Here is an 18,930-nt window from a genome sequence, read left to right as displayed (position 1 = left end):
GCCTTGGGCCTGGATTCAAGCTCCAACCCCTGAGAGCCAGGGGGATTATGTCCCAATCCCACCCAGCTGCTGGGACACTTTGCCCAGCTCCCTTTGGGAGGGTGAATCCTGCCCCAAACTGATCAAGTACAAGTGGTCCTCATTGGGGTGGTGTGCTCATCACCAGACCCCTGAACTCTGGTCACAATCCACTGGCCCGAGGAGTCCCTGACCCAATCTAGGCCAATTGGGGTCCATCACTGGGATTTACCCTCTGGAATATGCCCCTCTCTCATGGTAGAGTTTGGAGGAGAGATGTGTGGGAACTGCCAAACTCGGACTTCTACCAGGTCTGAGAAAAATTTGGCTGACCCCTACGGAGAACCAGAAAGACTTGATGCAGGGAAGACCCTGTGGCCTTGGGAATGCTGGTTCCAGGAACCTGCCCCACCCCCACTGCCATCTTCCCTGGTCCCTGAAATGTCTGAGAGTTCTCCTTTCTGCAAAGCCAGTGGGAGCTGGCTGCCTTTACCTCTGCAGCCTCAAACCTGACCCTTCAGCAACAAGTAGGGTGGGGGCTGGGCCCAGATCTCATGAGCTCTTGGAGGAGTAGGGGAAGAACCTGAGAGCAACAGCCTGAGGCAGTGAGAGGCCTCTGGAGTCCCCAGGCAGAAGGAGCACCAACCTGGAGAAGAGGGGTCTCCTCCCTTGTTTGGCGAGCCAGCCCCACAGAATGGCAGTCCAACCCTCATCCTCCTGGGACTTTGCAAGAACAGGTCTTTCCACAGAAGGTTATTAAAAAGCCAAGGAAGAGCCCACACTCTGAAGTGCCCAGTCCATCTTTGCAAAGAGGACAATGCCTGCCTTTTGGAAGCCATTGTGGTAATTAAAAAAAAAAAAAAAAAGTTATAACCCTATTGCAAAAAATCTAGAAGATGAAAAAAATCAACAAAAAGGCACCCATAACTACTGTGGAGAGGTAGGAAAAAAATGCTTATTTTAATTTCCTAGCATGTCATCTAGTATGACAGATGCAATGTATTGGAGGAGATAACCCTAACCCAGTTACTCTCCGTTTGCCCTCATGAATAGCAGCAGTAGCAGCATCTCCTGGGAACGTGTTATAATAAATGGTCACTCTCAGGCCCTACCTCACACCTTCTAAGGTAGAAATTGGGGGTGGGCCTAGCCAGCTGTGTTTTAACAAACAGGATGAGCTAGTCTGGATACCACGGACTTAAAACTTTGATAATCATATGCAGTTCTGCCACTTGACCACCAGAGGGCACCAGCAGACTGTGGTTTCCCTTGCCATGCCAGCTATCCAAAAGACCTCTGTAGAATTAACCATGTATAGGCCAAATTGTTCTGTCGTTCTGGTCCTTGCTTAAATGTAGACCCAGTGCAGTATGTTTTGATGGTGGTGGTGGCACATGATTGGTAGTGCTAGTTTTGTTTGAAAGATCTTTTAAAGAAATGTAAAAGTATCAGGGTCAGCAACAAAGATTTCCTAATACCTAATAACAGTTTACAATCTATAAAAATCAGGGTGTAGCTCCACTGTGACTGTTCCTCCTTTTTCTTTTCCTGCAGTCCCTGACTTCTTACCTCCAGGGGCAGAATCCTTGGGCTCAGAGCCTGGCTGTCATCGGTGACTCACCTTCCTCCCCTCTCTCAGGTTACCTCTTTGTTATTTTCCAACCATCTGTGCTGACATATAATTTACATATAAGAGGTGGACTTCAATGTGTTTTAAGTTCATTGAATTTTTAATAATTTTTTATTGTTGAAAGTATTACATGTGTCTCCCTTTATCCCCCATTGAGCCCCTCCAGCCTGCCCCATCCCCTTCACCACCCTATTGTCTGTGTCCATGAGGTTCACTGACTTTTGATAAGTGTAGCCACCACTCCATTGAGGTTTTAAAAAGTGGAACTTATAATAAACACAGTTATTTGTGTCTCCTTTTGTCACCACTTTAGAAACAGACTTTTGATGCTGTTTTAGCACCTGAAGGCTTTTGAACTCACCTGTGGGACAGGGGGCTCCAGCAGGGGAGCCTCTCTTGGAGTTGCCCTGTGGGGCCCTCTAGGGAGCATTCCACAGAAGGAGAGGGGGCCAGGAACGACTGGATGGATCCTTCCCCCTGTCACCTCTCAGAGGCTTTAACTTTCTCCTCATGGCTCCGAGTCCCCTTTTCTGAGAACAACTCAGACTTCAGCGATTTCTCTGAGTAATTTGAAAAACCCACAGACACTTCCCTGATATACCCAGGCCTTGCATTTTTAAAATAATTTGCTTGTAACTGAGTGGTTACCCAGGAGTTTGCTGTAAACATGACTTACACATGGGACACATTTTTATTGAGCATTTATTGTGTAGACTCTAGATACTGGACTTTCAGTGAGAACAAGACAAAATCCTGCCCCAATGAAATTTACATTCTAGAGGAAAAGGAAAGCAATAAACAAATAAGCACATAATATGATCAGATGAACCATAAAGCAGGGTAAGGAGGTAACCGCTGAGCGGAGAGGTAAGGTAGGAAGGTAATCCAGATAAGATGGTTGGGAAAGGCCTGTCTGAGAAGTTGGCATCAGAGCAGAGATCTGAATAAATGAATCCTCCAGGAAGATATCTGGGGAAATGGCTGTCCAATCAGAACAGCAAATACAAAGGCCCTGGGGTGAAAATAGTTCCTTGAGCTTCTGTGTGAAGAGAGGGGATTAAGAGTGGAAACAGAGACCCACTAGGAGTCTCTTGTGATTGTCAAAACTGAGACAGAGGAGGCTTGAGCAAGGCGGGAGCAGAGCAGGGGCAAGATGTGGCCCAATTGAGGATGTTCTTGGCAGATAGGGTCGACAGCATTTGCTTCTGCATTAGCTGAGTTAAACCCCCAGTACTCAGAGAAATGGTTTCAGATATCCTCCTTAAATTCTGTTTCTGTAAAAATGTCTTTATTTAAAATAATTATAACCTACAAAAGATGATAGCTTTATATTCATTCTCATATTCAATACACTTTGCCAACATAGCCCCTGCACAGTTAATTGTTCGTTTTGCCATTTATTAAGTATTAACTGTGCCAACATCTAAGAACCTTAAGGGAGCATCCAATCCTCACCACAGCTTTCTGAATTAGATATCACCCCATTTTACAGATAAAAAACTGAGGCTCAGAGGGACCAAGAGAGTTGATAGTCACATATATCCTAGATGTTTGTCTTCAGGGGTCAGAGAGACTTTCTCACTGCAGGAAAAGACCACAGGGAGGGCACTTTGATAGAAGACAGATGGAAGCAGTGATCCAGGGAAACGAACTTTCCAGAATCATAAAGTCTTGAAACTTTGATAGTGACAGTGACAGAGACAGAGGAGCCATTTCTGTTGTTTTTGAGCATAAAGATGGGTAAGGAGAAAGCTCTGAGCTGGAAAGACGTCGCTCTTTAATTTTGTCCCTTAGATGAGAGTTGTCCTGAACAGTTCTTGTTTCTGAGATGAAGAGTTAATCCAATCAGTTGCAGGAAGAGGCTGGTCTCTGGAGGCTTTGAGTATTTGCCTGACCTCATTAGTCAGAAATAGCATTTGACAATGTCCTGTACTAGGGATGGAGAGGAGTAGCAGATCTACCTAATCTGTAGTCACAAACCCAAACAGGCAGCCAAAATGGGCAGACAAGAAAACACCCTCCAAATAAAAGAACTAGAAGGTTCTCCAGAAGAACAGATAAATGGAATGGAGATAAGGAATTTACCTGATATAGAGTCCAGAATAATGATGGTGAAGATGCTCAGAAGCATGAGAAACAATATAATAACTATGAAAAAAAAAACAGTCAGAAATATAGGCTGACATAGTACTAACAAAGAACACATTGGAAGGAATACATAGCTGTAGGAAAAGCTGAGACTCGGATCAGTGTATTAGAAAATAGGGTGGAAAAATTACTCAATGAGAGAATTAAAAATAAAAATAATTTAAATACAGGAGGACTGCTTAAGGGAGCTGTGGGCCAAGGTGTTTTTTTCTTTTTTTCTTTTTTTCCCTTTTCTTCCCAGATTCACAATTTCTTTATTTGGGTGCTGTTCTCTATCAGTAAATGCCAACAAGAGGGTACTACTGAGCCTAATTTTTACTAGGATGTGGTTCTCAGAATGCCCACAAGTGGGCACTATTGAGTCTAATTCCTTATTAGGGTGCAAGTCTCAAGAATGCCCACAAGTGGTTGCTATTGAGCCTAATCACTTTCTAGAGTGCCTTTCTGAGAATGCTCCAAAGAAGGTATATTGAGCCTAATCAAGACTGGGGTGCTGTTCTCTGAAAGACCAAAAGAAGGCACTATTGAGCCTAATCTAGGGTGCGGTTCTGAGAGTGCCCTCAAGAGGGTGCTATGGGCTTAATCCCTTTCAAGGGTGCTGTTCTGAAAATGCACACAACAGGGCGCCATTGAGCCTAATCCCTTACTAGGATGCTGTCCTAAGAATGCACACAAGAGGGCACTATAGAATCTAATACCTTATTAGGGTGCAGTTAAAAAAAATGCCCCAGAGAGGGTGCTATCAGAACTAAACACATACTAGGGTGCTGTCCTCTGAATGCTGGCAAGAGGGCGCCATTGGCCTAATCCCTAACTAGGGAGCTGTTCTCTGAATGACCACAAGAGGGTTCTATTATTCAGCATAATCACTTATCAGAGTGCTGTTCTCAGAATGTCCAAAAGAAGGAAGATTAAAAATGGCCACAGGATGCTATACAGACAAGGTCCCAGGACCAAATTGGAATTACAACTGAACAACAAAAAAACAAAAACAAACAAACAAAAAAAGCTATCCTAAATATTCCATTGAAAACTTGCTGGAGAGAACCCTAATAACCAAAAAGGGAAACTGGAGACTGCAAAGAGATTTGTAGGAAGGGTGGAGGCGCAAAAGGGCTGGCCAGATTCTCAGAGAACAGCCGACGTTCAGGAGAGATGACTTAACTCTGGAGTCTGTCACTGAGAATTTTTGTGTCTAGTCCCCAAGCTGGGTCCCCCAGCAGAGAGTACCAGAACTGAGAAAATTGCCCACATAGCATCTGCCTGTGAAAAGCAGCAGGGTTGCTGTCTGCCAGGGATAGACAGCTGGAAATGTAGGTACCCTTTTAAAGGGCCAATTAAAACATTTAGTGCACATTCCCTTACCTTGTGCTCCCATGGAGGCAGGGCAGAGTGGACTGGAGCTATGTGAGCAGAAGGGTTGAGGCCTCTGAGGTTAGAACTCAGAAAGCAGACACCACAGTTTCCTGTGCTGTCATTCCCTCACACTGAGGAGGTCACCTTTCTCAGGTAGACCTTTCTATTTAGGCAGTTCTTGCCTGAAGGGGACAGTTGTCTCATTCTATTGGAAAACTCCTTGTCCCAAGGTATGGAGTTTTGAGGCCTATTAAGAGACTGAGAATGAGAATTAGTTTCCAGACAGAAGCAATTGCCCCACCCTATTGGAAAACCTCTTGCCATACCTGAGGATAATTGCATGAGGGCTACTTGTAACATATTTTATTTTGGATTGCGAGAATTCTTATGTTTTTCATATTATACAGTGTTTTATAAAGTATCATACTTAATTAATTTTTAAAAATATATATTTTATTTATTTTTTACAGAGAGGAAGGGAGAGGGATAGAGAGTTACAAACATCAATGAGAGAGAAACATCGATCAGCTGCCTCCTGCATACCCCCTACTGGGGATGTGCTTGCAACCAAGGTACATGCCCTTGACTGGAATCAAACCTGAGACCTTCAGTCTGCAGGCTGATGCTCTATCCACTGAACCAAACCGTTCAGGGCCAAAGTGTCATACTTTAAAAAGATATTAGCTTGTAAGAACATGTAATAAATAACTTCAAAATGCAATGGGTATTTAATTTTAAGGCATGCCTTTAACATTTATTTAAAACGTTTTTTATACTCATTAAATATAAATTTATCTGGCCACTGGATAAAGCTAGCAATAAAACTAATGGTCTGGCCAAAACTGGTTTAGCTCAGTGGATAGAGTGTCAGCCTGGGGACTGAAAGGTCCCGGGTTCGATTCCGGTCAAGGGCATGTACCTTGGTTTCGGGCACATCCCCAGTAGGAGGTGTGCAGGAGACAGCTGATCAATGTTTCTCTCTCACCCATGTTTCTAATTCTCTATCCCTCTCCCTTCCTCCCTTCCTCTCTCTGTAAATAAATAAATAAATAAAAAATAAAATAAATAAAATAAAAATAAATATATTAAAAAACAAAAACAATAACAAAAAACTACTAGTCTGCAATGTGTTAACAGTGAATCCAATCAGTTTCAGGTAGAGGCTGGTCTCTGGAGGCTTTGAATATTTGCCTGACCTCATTAATCAGAAGTAGCATTTGACAATGTTCTGTACTAGGGATGGAGAGGAGTAGCAGATCTACCTAATCCATAGTCACAAACCCAAACAGGCAGCCAAAATGGGCAGGCAAGAAAACTCCCCCAAATAAAAGAACAAGAAGGTTCTCCAGAAGAACAGATAAGTGGAATGGAGATAAGGAATTTACCTGATACAGAGTCCAGAATAGTGATGGTAAAGATGCTCAGCAGCGTGAGAAAAAAAAATAGAATAACTATGAAAAAGAACAGTCAGAAATATAGGCTGACTTAGTACTAAAAAAGAACACATTGGAAGGAGTATGCAGCAGATTCGGAAGAGCTGAGGATTGGATCAGTGTTCTAGAAGACAGGGTGGAAAAAATTACTCACTGCTAGGCCACTTGCTGATAACAGAATGTGGCCTGCTCATGGTCCCCTGCCCCTTTTGTGAGTGCCACCCACAGGGTCCCACCAGGGTATCATCCATGAGAGTCACCAAACTTCCCATTTGCAGGGATCAGCTGGAACCTTCAATTTGCCCTTTGCTTCCACAAACCTTCACTGAGTGTCTAAGACATGCTAGTAACTAGGCAGGACGTTGAACTTCAAACCAAAACAAACCCATTCTGGCCTTTGAGGAACTCGCAGCCACTGTGGGGTTAGTAGAGCATCGTGGCTCTGCCCAGGTGGGATTGCTCTTATGGGCTGAGAACTAATGGCCCTCTGGCCATCTTTGTGTTAAAGCATGAAGGCCTTTGTTGCTAGACTTAGGAGGAAGGAAGAGTTTGGGGGAGTGTCAGGAGCTGTTGGGTGGCACATAAGGATAATGCAAAGGACAGAGATAAGGATGTCATGAAGAAGGAGGCCGTGCCTGGGGTCATCTGTTACCCTCCTCCACCCCTCCATCCGCTTTACCTCCCCACGCACCTGGGCTGACTTCCAGGCCCAAAGGCTTGCACACTGGTGGCAGTAGCTGAAGTGGCAGCTCACCAAGACTATGGACCTGGCCCAGTATCACTGCTTGGAGACCCAGAACTTCCCTTCATCCAGCCCCAGAGCTCAGGGAGTTCTGTGCCCCACAGATGACTGTGGCTGTGTCCCCTTTAAGGGCCTGTGAACCATAGACTGTCAACCGGAGGAAAAAGAAAGTGTGTGGTGTCTCTGGGGTTTCCCTGGGGCCAGGGGTGTGACTAGGAGGGGGAAGCACGATCCTCAAGCTGTGGTCGTTCGGCTCTCTCTGTAAATGGGACAGGGTTTTTTGTTGTTGTTGTTGGTAGTTTGGGAAGCCTGGGTCCTCAGGTGGGGGACCATGCATGCTCCTCGTCTTATAACCATAGCCCCCTGCTTGCCAGACGCAGAGCCAAGGTCCCGGCATGCTCCTCTCCTGCTGCCCTTGCAGCAGCCCGTCCAGGCAGGAGTGTCGTTCCCACTTGATGGAAGGGGAGGCTGAGGTTTCACCTGCCAAACCTCCCAGCTGGCAGGGGTGGTGCCAGGCCACCTGACACCTGGGCTGGTCCACCCACCTCTGCCTGCAGCTTAGCAAACACCACTCCTGGGAAAGGCCCAGCCTCAATCAGGGCTGGGTTCTGAGTGCCTGACTTTATTCTGAGTCTTTTGAAATTTTTCACACTCTCCCTTTTGAAATAACCTTATTTTTATTTTTATTATTATTAAAATATATATATTTTATTGATTTTTTTACAGAGAGGAAGGGAGAGAGATAGAGAGCCAGAAATGTCGATGAGAGAGAAACATCGACCAGCTGCCTCCTGCACACCCCCTACTGGGGATGTGCCAGCAACCAAGGTACATGCCCCTGACCGGAATCGAACCTGGGACCCTTCAGTCCGCAGACTGACACTCTACCACTGAGCCAAACCAGTTTCGGCGAAATAACCTTATTTTTAAAGTAACAGATTTATTGAGATATAATTCACATACTGTACAGTTCACAGGTTCAACGTGTATAATTCAGTGGTTTTAGTATATTCACAGAGTTGGGCAACCATCCCTGCAATCAATTTGGTGGGATTGTGAAAAAGGGGGAAAAATCCATAAACTTCTGCTTCTCACAAATCTAAATACAATATGTTAGTTCCTGGTCCCAAAGCTACAGGAACATGTAGGTGTGGACCCCACCTCGTAGCACTCCAAAGTGAGACGGACAGGCAAGGTGATGCCCAAATCAGGAGGAATCAGGAAGAACTGACACTAATAAAGTGACAGAGAGAGAAACATCCACCCCACCCTCGGCTTGGGGCCCCTGGGCTGAATGCCTCCACCAGGACTGAGCAAGCATCCAGCTCCCAGGGTCCTGTCTCTACTCAGCCCCAGGCTCTGAGCCAACCAGAAGCTGGTCAGTGACTCTCTGAACTCCGTAAGTATCATGCTATTTTCATGCCATTTCTAATGTTTTTGCCACTTTCCCAACGTCTTCCTCATACCTTTAGAATTTGCAGGGGATAGGCCTCCGAAATGTATTTGCAGAAGGATCTGGAAGACAGTTTCAGGAAATTGTAGTGCATTCTACATAGAATGCAGGAGGGCATGGTTTCTATGAACGAGGAGCTAGAATAAAAAGGCAGCAGAGTAAGGAAAAAGGAAACAAGAGGAGATGAAAGGGGGAAAGAATGAAACATGAAAAACTTTTTGCAGAGAAAAGAAAACATGCAAAAAATGAAACGGTGAACTCAAAGGCCACACTACAGTTAGGAGCAGAATTGGTGCAATGGAAGATCAAGTCCTGGATGTGAAAACAAATTCAAATTCTAGAATAGGACAAAGGGTAGACTGAGGTTGGGGACGGGGAGTCAACCTGTGCTGGAGTCAGGCAGGTTCATAATGTGGGTCTGCCCTGGGGTGGAGTTGGGGGGACAGGTGGGGGCTTGCCGGGTACCCTCTTTAATCCTATTCTTTCCCTGTAAAAACCATATCTGTTCAGGGTCTGGACCAGGGTAGGATAGAGTGGACCAGGGTAGGATAGAGAGCATCAGGCAGTTGCCAGCAGGGAGTGTGCCAGCAGGGAGCAAATGCGAGTGAACGACCACTGGAGCCCAGATCAAATTAAAATTTAGGGAGCCTTTATTAGCCGGCCGGGCAACTGCTCTGCCATTCTCCAAGCAGGGGTCTGGAGAGCAGCAGCGACCCTTTGTGGGGAACCACTTTTAAGCACATTAACCACATCTTGTTTTTGCAGAGCAAGCAACCCAAGACAAAACAGTTTTCCCAAGCAACGTCAGAGTCATGCCATTGACAACCATGCTATTCTCCGGGTCATCCTGTTCTTCAGAAAGCTGACAGTGTTCTATGAAAGAAGGCCTACGTGCTGGGAAGGGGCCATGAGACCCTATCTCAAGGCCTGGCCTGCGGTCAGCACTGACAACTCTAACTGGGACATAGTCCATGGCTTCTCTGGAAGCATGCTCAAAAATTCCACTCTCCGACAGGAGGGGACAGGGTTGACTGGCAGTCCTGGTGGGACATGAATGGAGAGCCAGTGGCCCTCCAGACAAGCTCAGTGAAGCTATGAATGTGGGCCCACTCCCAGAATCAGAGCCATCAGTTATTCGGTGGCCACATTTCTGACCCAGGCAATCCTGTGTTCTGCAACCAAGACAAGGGACTGTCTCTGGCAAGGAGCTATCAGACCCCTATCTTCCAGAGGAGGGTGCTGAATCCCTGCCAAAACCAAGGCCCTCTGGGGCTGTTGAGTCTGTTTGCCTCCCACCTACCTGTCTTAGCGGGCTACTGCTACAGGCCGCATCACCTGGGCTCTCCTCTGGCTGATGCCTGCTGGGTTTAGCCAATTGGAGGCACCAGCAAGAGACTGGAGGTGGGGGTTGGGTTATTCTCCCTCATTCTGTCCTGCTTCAGTGACCCATCCCACACCATGGTACAGCTCTCTCAGGATGACCCCTCTACCCAGCTCAACTCGGGGCGTTTCCTCCCTTCACTCCAGCGGAGAGACTGGCTTCTCACGGGATCTTGGGTTCCCCCTGCTCATGCCGCTGAAAGGAGGCCCTCAGTAAAGTGTCTTCACATGAACCAGCTGATTCCAATTCCAATTCTGAGGGACCCTGACTGTTGCTCCCTAACAAAGGTTGGAGGCCCTTTCCTCTACACCCCACCAGCTGCCTGAGCTAAGAGCTATTCCTACAAAAGGGCAGACTCTGACCTGTCCGTCTCTGATCACCTGCAGAGCTTGTGTGCAACCCCATTTCCACCACCCCTGTGGGGTCGTGGCTGCCAGGGGAGGACCTCCCATGACTTGGGCAGTCGGGGGGAAGGCAGACTCCTGGAACAGTGTGCCTGACAGAGGACCTGGAGGCCCAGCCTTCCCCAATTCCCCATCACCTCTTGATAGGAGTTGGGGGTACATCTCTGGAGAATGCCCTTGCATGGGCTTGAAAGACTGGGCCTCCTTGTGTGTTTGGGAGCCCGAGGTGGGTTTCCTGGGTCCAGCTCTGCAGGGCCAGGGCTCCTCCATGTCACCAGGGAGCCTTGGTCAGACAGGCTCTTAACTTCCCCATTCTCCACCCTAAATCCCCAAGAGCCAAGCACCTCAGGGAAGGAAATGGCTCTCTTTGCCTCTGCCCAGCCCAACCTGCCCTTGGCAGGGAACTCTGCAACACTGTGGAGGTGCTGCCCTGTCCAGGAGGGCTCCAGCAGACCCGACCCTGGACCCATTCCTGCCAGCAATCTGGGCAGCTGTGGTCCCCCGGGTGAGAGGGAAACTGCAGGTTCTCCAGGTGGTTCTGGAGGGGAGATGCTCACGGAAAGCGGGGAGGCCAAGACCCTGGCCAGAGGACCGGGAGCTCTTGAATTAAAGCACGTGGGCAATCTCTGGAAGTTTCCAAACTTTTCCTGTTACTTAGGGAATATTTGTTGATCCTTCCTGACTTTCCAGAAATTCCTGGCTGGGCTGACATATCTGTATCACTGCCAAGGAAGCAGTCTCAGGACTTCAGGTTTGCAGGTCTAAGGAGAATTGGTGATCCAGCAACATTCTAGCCAGCAGGCCTCCCCTGGCAGGGGAGAAGTGGGCACAGAGGGTTGTGCACATTGTTCTGTTGTTCTCGGGCTAATTCATGCAAAGAGAATCTTGGGAGGATAACCTGTGTAGCTTAGGCCTAGCAGCCTAGAGGGTCCTAGCAGCCCAGGAAACTGTCCACAGGGAAAGCCTTTAGCCTCTGGAGGGGGCTCCCTGAACCCCACATTTGCCACCCCTATGTCTCTGGGCTTTGGGAAGATGTGCCTGACTCACCACCAGCAAAGCCCACAGTGCTCCCACTTCCCTCTTCCCCCTCCCTCCCTGCTTCTGCAGTGGCCCTCCGCGTCCAGCACACGTCTGCCCACACTGTGAGCGGATGTATTGGGGAGGCCCGGGTGATGGAACTTTCCCACTGACTCCCACGGGCACCGAGATCTGAGCCACAGAAGCAGGGTGGGCACTGAGATGTCCACGGTGGCAGCGGTGGAAGCTGAGGAGGTGGGAAGGCCTGGGATCTCCCCGAGAGGGAACTTACCTTAAAAGGGGTTTCCTCGCATGAATTAGCCCTTGAGCACTACGTTAGCCACCCACCCACCTGAGAACCTGCTGCTGGAGGATGACTTGGGAGCAAAGGTCACGGAACACAGACACCCCAGAAAGGCGAGGTCATTGGCTGCTGATTTGCCTCTCCAATCTCTCATCTGGGCCTGTGAACCCATGACCTCAGGACGCACAGCTCCCAATGCCCTCAGTGGTGTCAGGCCCTTCTGATGTAATGAGCCTGAAGGCTCTTAATGTCCCAGCTGTCACCAAATGGGGGACAGGAGACATATGGGAATGCTGTATGAGTGTCGCCTTACCAAGGATGCAGTGAGATTACCTTGGAATTACTTAAAAGTTTCCTGCTGGTCTTGGGAAAAGAGATTCTAAATATTCATCATTTCATATCCAAGGCTCCATGGGGCACAGGAGCCATAACTCTTAGCAGCTTCGAGTAGAAAGAAAAACCACAACCTCCTCGAAAAGCACACAGCACTCTGTGAGAATGACACCTGGTGATCCATCCTCTTTCCCTCAGGGGGTTCCTCCCTCTCACCCCCAGGCTGACCACAGCATTCACTGTGAGGTAAAACTACCCACCCTGAGCAAGTCTATAAAATGGGATTGCTAAGGTTCATGAGATAACCTGACCAATTCTCCAAGATAGACAGGAACCTTCTAAATCTCCCCACACAGATGGGGAGCTTTTGGTTCTTTCTTTCCTGTAATAACAGAGAAAAGGTGCAATGGGATTAAAGGCCCTTAGTTAAATGCAATGATTTGTTGTTGTTAATCCTCACTTGAGGATATTTTTTCTATTGACTTTTAGAAAGAGTGGAAGGGAGGAAAGGAGAGAGAAAGAAACATCGATGAGAGAGAGACGCATCAATAGATTGCCTCTGGCTTGCACCTTGACCAGGGCTGGAGGAAACCTGAAACTCAGGTAGTTCGAGCTCCTGGCCGGGAATCCAACCTGTGACCTTTTGGTGTGTGGGCTGACACTCTAACCACTTAGCGACATCAGCCGGGGCTAAATGCCAATTTCATTTCTTCTTAATTTTTATTTTAGCTATAGATTTTTTTCTAAATTAAATTTTTAATTGAATTCATGACTTCTGATTTCCCAGCTGTCAGGTGCTCTGGGCAGAGCTTCTTGACCTGGTCAAGCTGGTCAGAACCATTAGGGACAGTCCACAGGCCAAGCCCGGAGCAGCAGATTCAGCAGAATAGGGATTCTGTCTGATACAAGAAACTAACAACTGGGAGCCCAGTTGTGAGATCTGTTTAGAGGCAAAAAGCCTTGTCTTCCACTTTCTCCCTCTTCCTCAGACTACTTCCTAAAAAATAAATGCGATGAATAAATAAAGACAGTTTTCAAGATGTTCACAGAAGGACTTTTTTTTTTTTTTACATTTTAAACTAGTTAATACAAAAACATTACAATGATTGACTTCTTTCATTTAGTTACATAAATAAAACTTTTTATAAATATCTCTTTATAAACAATATAAATAGCTTTACAACATAAATACATTTATGCATGACATGAATTTACACACAGCAATGTTTACAGCTGGCTTTGTCAGTCTCTGAAAAACTGTCCCTTGTCATCAGGTCGGTGTAGGTGTGTGTTTCATGTATACTATATATATGTAATATATATAACTTTTTATTTTTCCTTTTCATAACAAACAAACAAACAATAAAATCATACCCCCTCCCCAAATAATAATAAAACAGCTGGTGTTGCCTATTCCCAGTACCGCAAGGGAAAAAATAAGAAAGAAATGTAAAAGCCACATTGCCTTGGAGGTGCTTCCAGATGACCAAGGATAATCTCAGCAAAACGGAGCAAGTTCCCAATCCTGAAACACAGAGGGGACACGGGACACTCAGTGCTGGCCCTCAGCGGAGGGAGCCCGGCCTGCCAGGCAGTTCTAGAACCTTCCTCTCCTTTCCCAAAGGAGAAGGATGCAGTGTCCCTCCACCTGGGCCCCAGGCAGAAGGAAAGGGGCCTTCCACGCCACCCTTTCCTAGCCTCATCTCCCCTCCACTGTGACACTGGCACTTCCCGCCTGGCACAGGAGGAACCAGAATGTCTGCCAGCCGGCCGCCCCTCTGGCTAACCACAGGCCTTGCCCTTGGCTCAGGGACACATGACGAGGGGAGGGAGATGGAAAATAGCCCTCTTTCCCGTCCTTGCTGCAGCACAAACCGTCCGTCAGGTGCTTGCCTCAGCTTTATGTGTCTGGATGACAGTGGAGGGAAAAGAAACATCGGAGGAATCAGGAATTCTGGGCTCAAACCCCAGCTCTGATATTTATTTTCTGGAAGGCCCTGGAGAGCTTTGAGTATGGATTCCCTCACCCATAAAATGGGATAATAGCCACCTCCCAGGGTATACAAGGGGTCATGCAGAGCGTCTGGGTCACAGCTGCCACTCAGTAAATAGCACTTCCTTCCCCAGCTGGCTTCACCTCAAAGGGTCTCCTCCTTCCCAAGCAGAGGAACTGGGGTCTCAGCAGCCCGGAGAAGTGAGTGGTCTCCAGGGGTGTGCTGGGCTTAGAGCGATAACCCCAGAGTCAATTCAGGAGGGCTGTACGGGTGCTTCGGGGTGGAGGAAGGCATCCTCCTGAGACGTGTGGTGCCCCCAACCCCCCAGAACAGTCAGTGCAGAGGGACCCCAGGCCTGGCCTGATGAACTCTCCCACAGCTCCCTTTTCTGACCGTCTCCTGTGTTTAAACAGATGACAGATGTCTGTGATGTCCCTGGGGCCCGTGGGCAAGGTGTTCATTCAGGCATTGGACACACCCAGTCTCTGTCATTACCATTTTGTAATCAAGACTATAATCATCAGCGACAGTGATTATGGTGGCTGCTTAGAGCTAAGGTTGTGGGGATGGGGGGTGAGGGTGGGTGAAGGGTGTTGGAGGGGGGTGTTCAGCTAAAAGAGAACTTTCAGGAAGTTGACCAATTTCCCTGGACCAAAGGGTTGGGAAGTCTCAGTAATCTAGATTCCTCCTGCACAGCCCCCATTGGATCACCATCTGGTACCCACGGACAGGCACAGCCAAGGACCAAGAGCCTCTGGGGGACATGCATACCAGGTACCTTCCAGGCCCTCACCTCTCTCCCGCTGACCCACAGAAAAATTGATTCTAAAGTTTGTCCAGATTCTAAAGTTTGAGCTTGGTGATTAAGTCACAAGCGAAAAAGTAGAGGCCTGTGTCTCCCAACTCTTTGTTGTTTAGTCTGGAGAAAAGAGAGCAAGCCAATACAGTGATAGCTTCTGGAGTCTGGGCCCCAAATGGCAGAATCAACTATCCCTTTGCAGGGATGAGTCCCACAAACAGAGCCACGTCTGGCTGCAGAGAGAAGAAGGGCACCAGCTAAAACCCTGGACAGGGGGGAGAGAATGCCCAGCTGGGTGGGACAGGGTTCTCTAGTCACTGACTCGGGGATGTCTCAGGTCACCTTCAGTTAGCATCTGGCCCTCAGTTGCCCATGAGTTAATCTGAGGAGGCACCTATAGGTCAGGTGAAAAAGTGTTCTGGCCCTAGCTGGTTTGGCTGAGTGCACAGAGCATCAGCATATGGACTGAAGGGTCCCAGGTTCGATTCCAGGCAAGGGCACATGCCTGGGTTTCAGGCCCAATCCCCAGTAGGGGGCATGCAGGAGGCAGCCAGTCAGTGATTCTCTCTCATCATTGATGTTTCTATTTCTCTCCCTTACTCCCTGAAATCAATTTATATATATATATATATATATATATATATATATATATATATATATATATATATATATATTTTAAAGGGGTGCTGATCATAAATTCCTAATTGTGCAGGTCATGGTGGGTAGTCACACCTCAAGCCTATACCTTCCTTAGTAAAATGTTTATCCTTGCCCTAATCCAACCTGCCCATTTTTGTGTATCTAGGTTAACACCTTAGAAATGCCACACAGCCGAAACCGGTTTGGCTCAGTGGTAGAGCGTCGGTCTGTGGACTGAAGGGTCCCGGGTTCAATTCTGGTCAAGGGCATGTACATTGGTTTTGGGCGCATCCCCGGTGGGGGGTGTGCAGGGGGCAGCTGGTCGATGTTTCTCTCTCATCGACGTTTCTGGCTCTCTATCCCTCTCTCCTCCTCTCTGTAAGAAAAATCAATAAAATATATATTTTTTTAAAAATGCCACAGCAATCCTCTTTTTCAGACCCGTCAGAGGCATAACCACCCTTGAGAGATCATTTATCTTAACTATCCTGTAATCCAACCCATGCCTTGCTTTCTCCCATCTTCCTGTAATCTTCCTTACATTCTCATTCCTTAATTCCAAATGTGTAAAATAAGCTGCAAAACTGTGTTTTTGTTTTTTTTTCCGGAGCAAGATTTGAAAATATCTTGGCAATGTCAGTTTAGCTCAAATAAACTCTTAGAAAAATTCCCTACAGATTTGGACATTTCTTATGTGGACAACTGCAAAAAAGACTTAGGCAATGCGCTGGAGAGTTTCCAAAGGGTATTCTCACTACCCCCTGGGGGAACAGAGTGTTGACACTGGTAAGACTTCTTGGGTGAGAGAGTAGCTTGGCCTGGAGTGGTACAGACAGGCTGTGGGACGAGGAATGACAGCAGCCAGGCTTTAGGAAATGGCTGGGAACCAGTAGGGCTCAGATTCTAAAGTATTTGAGTGTTAATATCCAAGGTGGAGACATGGTTTTTCCTTGGGCACTGATGGGCAGCAGGAATGCAAAGAAGATAAGGAGTCTGGGCCCCAAATGGCAGAATCAATTATCCCTTTGCAGGGATGAGTCTGATAAACTGAGCTAAGTCTGGCTGCAGAGAGAGGAAGGACCTTTGCCACAATACATTTTCAGGCTGTGGCACCTGGCAGGAGAGTGAGGAGGCCAGGCAGGGAACAGGGAGCCCAGGTATGATGGGCTTGGGAAGGTTGACGAGGAGCTCATTTTGGGAGATGTAGGTTGCGTTTTTGAAATATGAGATTTATTTTAGTGTTTTTTTTCCCCTTGCCCTGAAACAGAGGTTCGATCCTGAAGTCACAAGGGCTGCAGCAGCATCAGGACCTTGGACAGACAGCCTGCCCACAGCCACTGTTTAGAGAAGGGACAAAAATCAGAATGCTCTGGGGCCAGGAAAGCTCTCTGGTGATGGATGCGAACAGCGGGCTATCCTCTCTAGAGTAAGGGGGCAGGTATTTCTCTAAGTCTTCCCTCTTTAGGGACAAAAGACCTAGAAAGCATCCTGACCTCTGGGCAACCTATTGCCTGGCACCATGATACAGTGGTTGGCAGATAGACTTGCCCTGGGCTGGTATGTATGCCCTTCCTCTTCTGTTCCTACAAAGCCCAGATCCCCCCTCCATGCTCCTATTTGGCAAATTGGGGCCAGCGCTGCTAACCCATTTATGGTCCAGGGATGGTGGGGGCTCTCCAAGCTGTCTCTGCTTCCCGGAGAAAGCCAGGGACGTCCATCTGTCCTGAACCATTTCTGACCTTCCCAAAGTTCCCTCACTCCATCCCTCCTTTATCCATCTGTAAAATGGGATGATCAATAGGTTTAGGGGCAAATGACTAGCACACACATGATCTCATGTCCGTATAGCCTGGTTCCCCTCCAAAGGCCACGGGAGGCGGACTGGTCCCGGGCTAGGGGGATGGGAGGAATCGGCCTGGGGCGGTGAGGTGGGGGTTGGCGGGGTGGGGGGCTAAGGTTAGATTCTGGCGGGCGCTGCCGCCGGGGAGCTAGGTGCACCGGAGCGCCGGCGGCCAGGTTGGTGGTACTCACCTCCGCCAGGGGTCGCCGCACTAACATCCCAGGCCACTGTAGGCGCCGATCCTGTCCAGCTTATGCCCGAAGCAGTTATTGCCCGAATTCTGCTTTGGGAATTTTTTTTTGGGCTTATCCCGTGGCTTCTCCTGCAGAAGGCGGGCCCATCGAGTCTTGGTGTCCCGGAGCAGGCGCGATCGGTCGCCCCTGAGGTTAATGCCGCCGCCGCCGAGGGTCTTGTCGCGCTTCCTCTGGGAGCCGCTCTCAGCCTGGGACGCGGCTGACACCTCCCCGAGCGGAGTTCGCAGGCCCTGTCCGGGGTGGGGTGAGGGGATGGGGGGGAAGAGCAGGCAGGTGAAGAAGGGGCGCACCTCGGCGGCGAGGGGTAGGTTGGAGGAGACTTCGTGGGCCCCCTGATGCCCCAGCCTGAGGCGCCTGCGAGTGCGATCTGTCCCCTTCCAGAGCCCTGAGCGCGCCCCTGGAGACGCCGACCGACCGCCCGGCACGGCATCCACCTGCCACGCGGCCACAGTGGTCCGCTCCCTCGGGGAGCCCCTTACCCTCCCTGCTTTTGCCGCTCGCCCGGCAGGCCACCCTGGGGTAGGGGCTGCGCATCTGTCGACTTCGTCCCGAAGCGGGGGTCGTAGACCCCTGAACCCGAGCTTCCAGGGCTCCCTGGCTGTCCCCCAAGCTTCTCTCCGAGGAGAGGACCGCCTTCGCGCCCTCTCCGGTCCCTCTTGGGGGCCGCATCTCCTAGAGCCCCAGCCTCTCACGGTCCCCACATCCCCGCGGCGGCACCCACCTTCGATGGCGAGCCGGGCTTGGTTTCGGAGGGCCAGAGCGCGAGGAGGGTGAGCAGCAGGACGCAGGCCAGCAGTTGGGAAAGGTGCATGGTGCCCTGGAGGCGGAGGGGCACACGCAGGCGGCGGCGAGGGCAGATGCTCAGGCGAACGCGGGGCGAGCGGGCTGGCGGGGCTGCTGTGCGGGCGCGGGTCCCAGAGCTCCACGGTGCCGACTGTGCCGACCGGGTGCGCTCTGAGCCCGCAGCTCCGCTCGCGCCTTAATAAATCCAACCTGCCGCTGATGTCATCTCCCCGCCCACCCGGCCGCCCGGGCCAATGGCACGCGCTCCGAGGGCTGGGAGGGGGCTGCGGGGCTCCCCCTCTGCCCCCACCCTCACCTCACCCCGAGAGATCCCGCGGCTTGGCGGGCCGTCCTCCGATTGCGCTCGGAGCTAGCTGCAAAGCGGCGCAGCGCACAAGGGAA

At 49.2% G+C, this 18,930-nt stretch overlaps 1 protein-coding gene across 1 annotated transcript; it reads right to left on the bottom strand.

Moving 5' to 3' along the window:
* Positions 1-13,256: 13,256 nt before the first annotated feature.
* Positions 13,257-18,693, bottom strand: NPPC (natriuretic peptide C). The gene is made up of 3 exons (XM_084892471.1): positions 18,467-18,693; positions 17,683-17,975; positions 13,257-13,744 (listed from the first exon to the last, which is right to left on the bottom strand). The coding sequence occupies exons 1-2, from the start codon at positions 18,554-18,556 to the stop codon at positions 17,703-17,705; spliced, it is 363 nt and encodes a 120-aa protein (XP_084748597.1). The 5' UTR covers positions 18,557-18,693; the 3' UTR covers positions 13,257-13,744; positions 17,683-17,702.
* Between the last annotated feature and the right edge of the window lie 237 nt (positions 18,694-18,930).

This window comes from Pipistrellus hanaki, assembly GCF_964339955.1.
Source record: "Pipistrellus hanaki genome assembly, chromosome: 8".
NCBI classification, from domain to species: domain Eukaryota; kingdom Metazoa; phylum Chordata; class Mammalia; order Chiroptera; family Vespertilionidae; genus Pipistrellus; species Pipistrellus hanaki.
The sequence above is the reverse complement of the archived record's forward strand: the minus strand, read 5'-3'. Positions and strand labels throughout refer to the sequence as shown.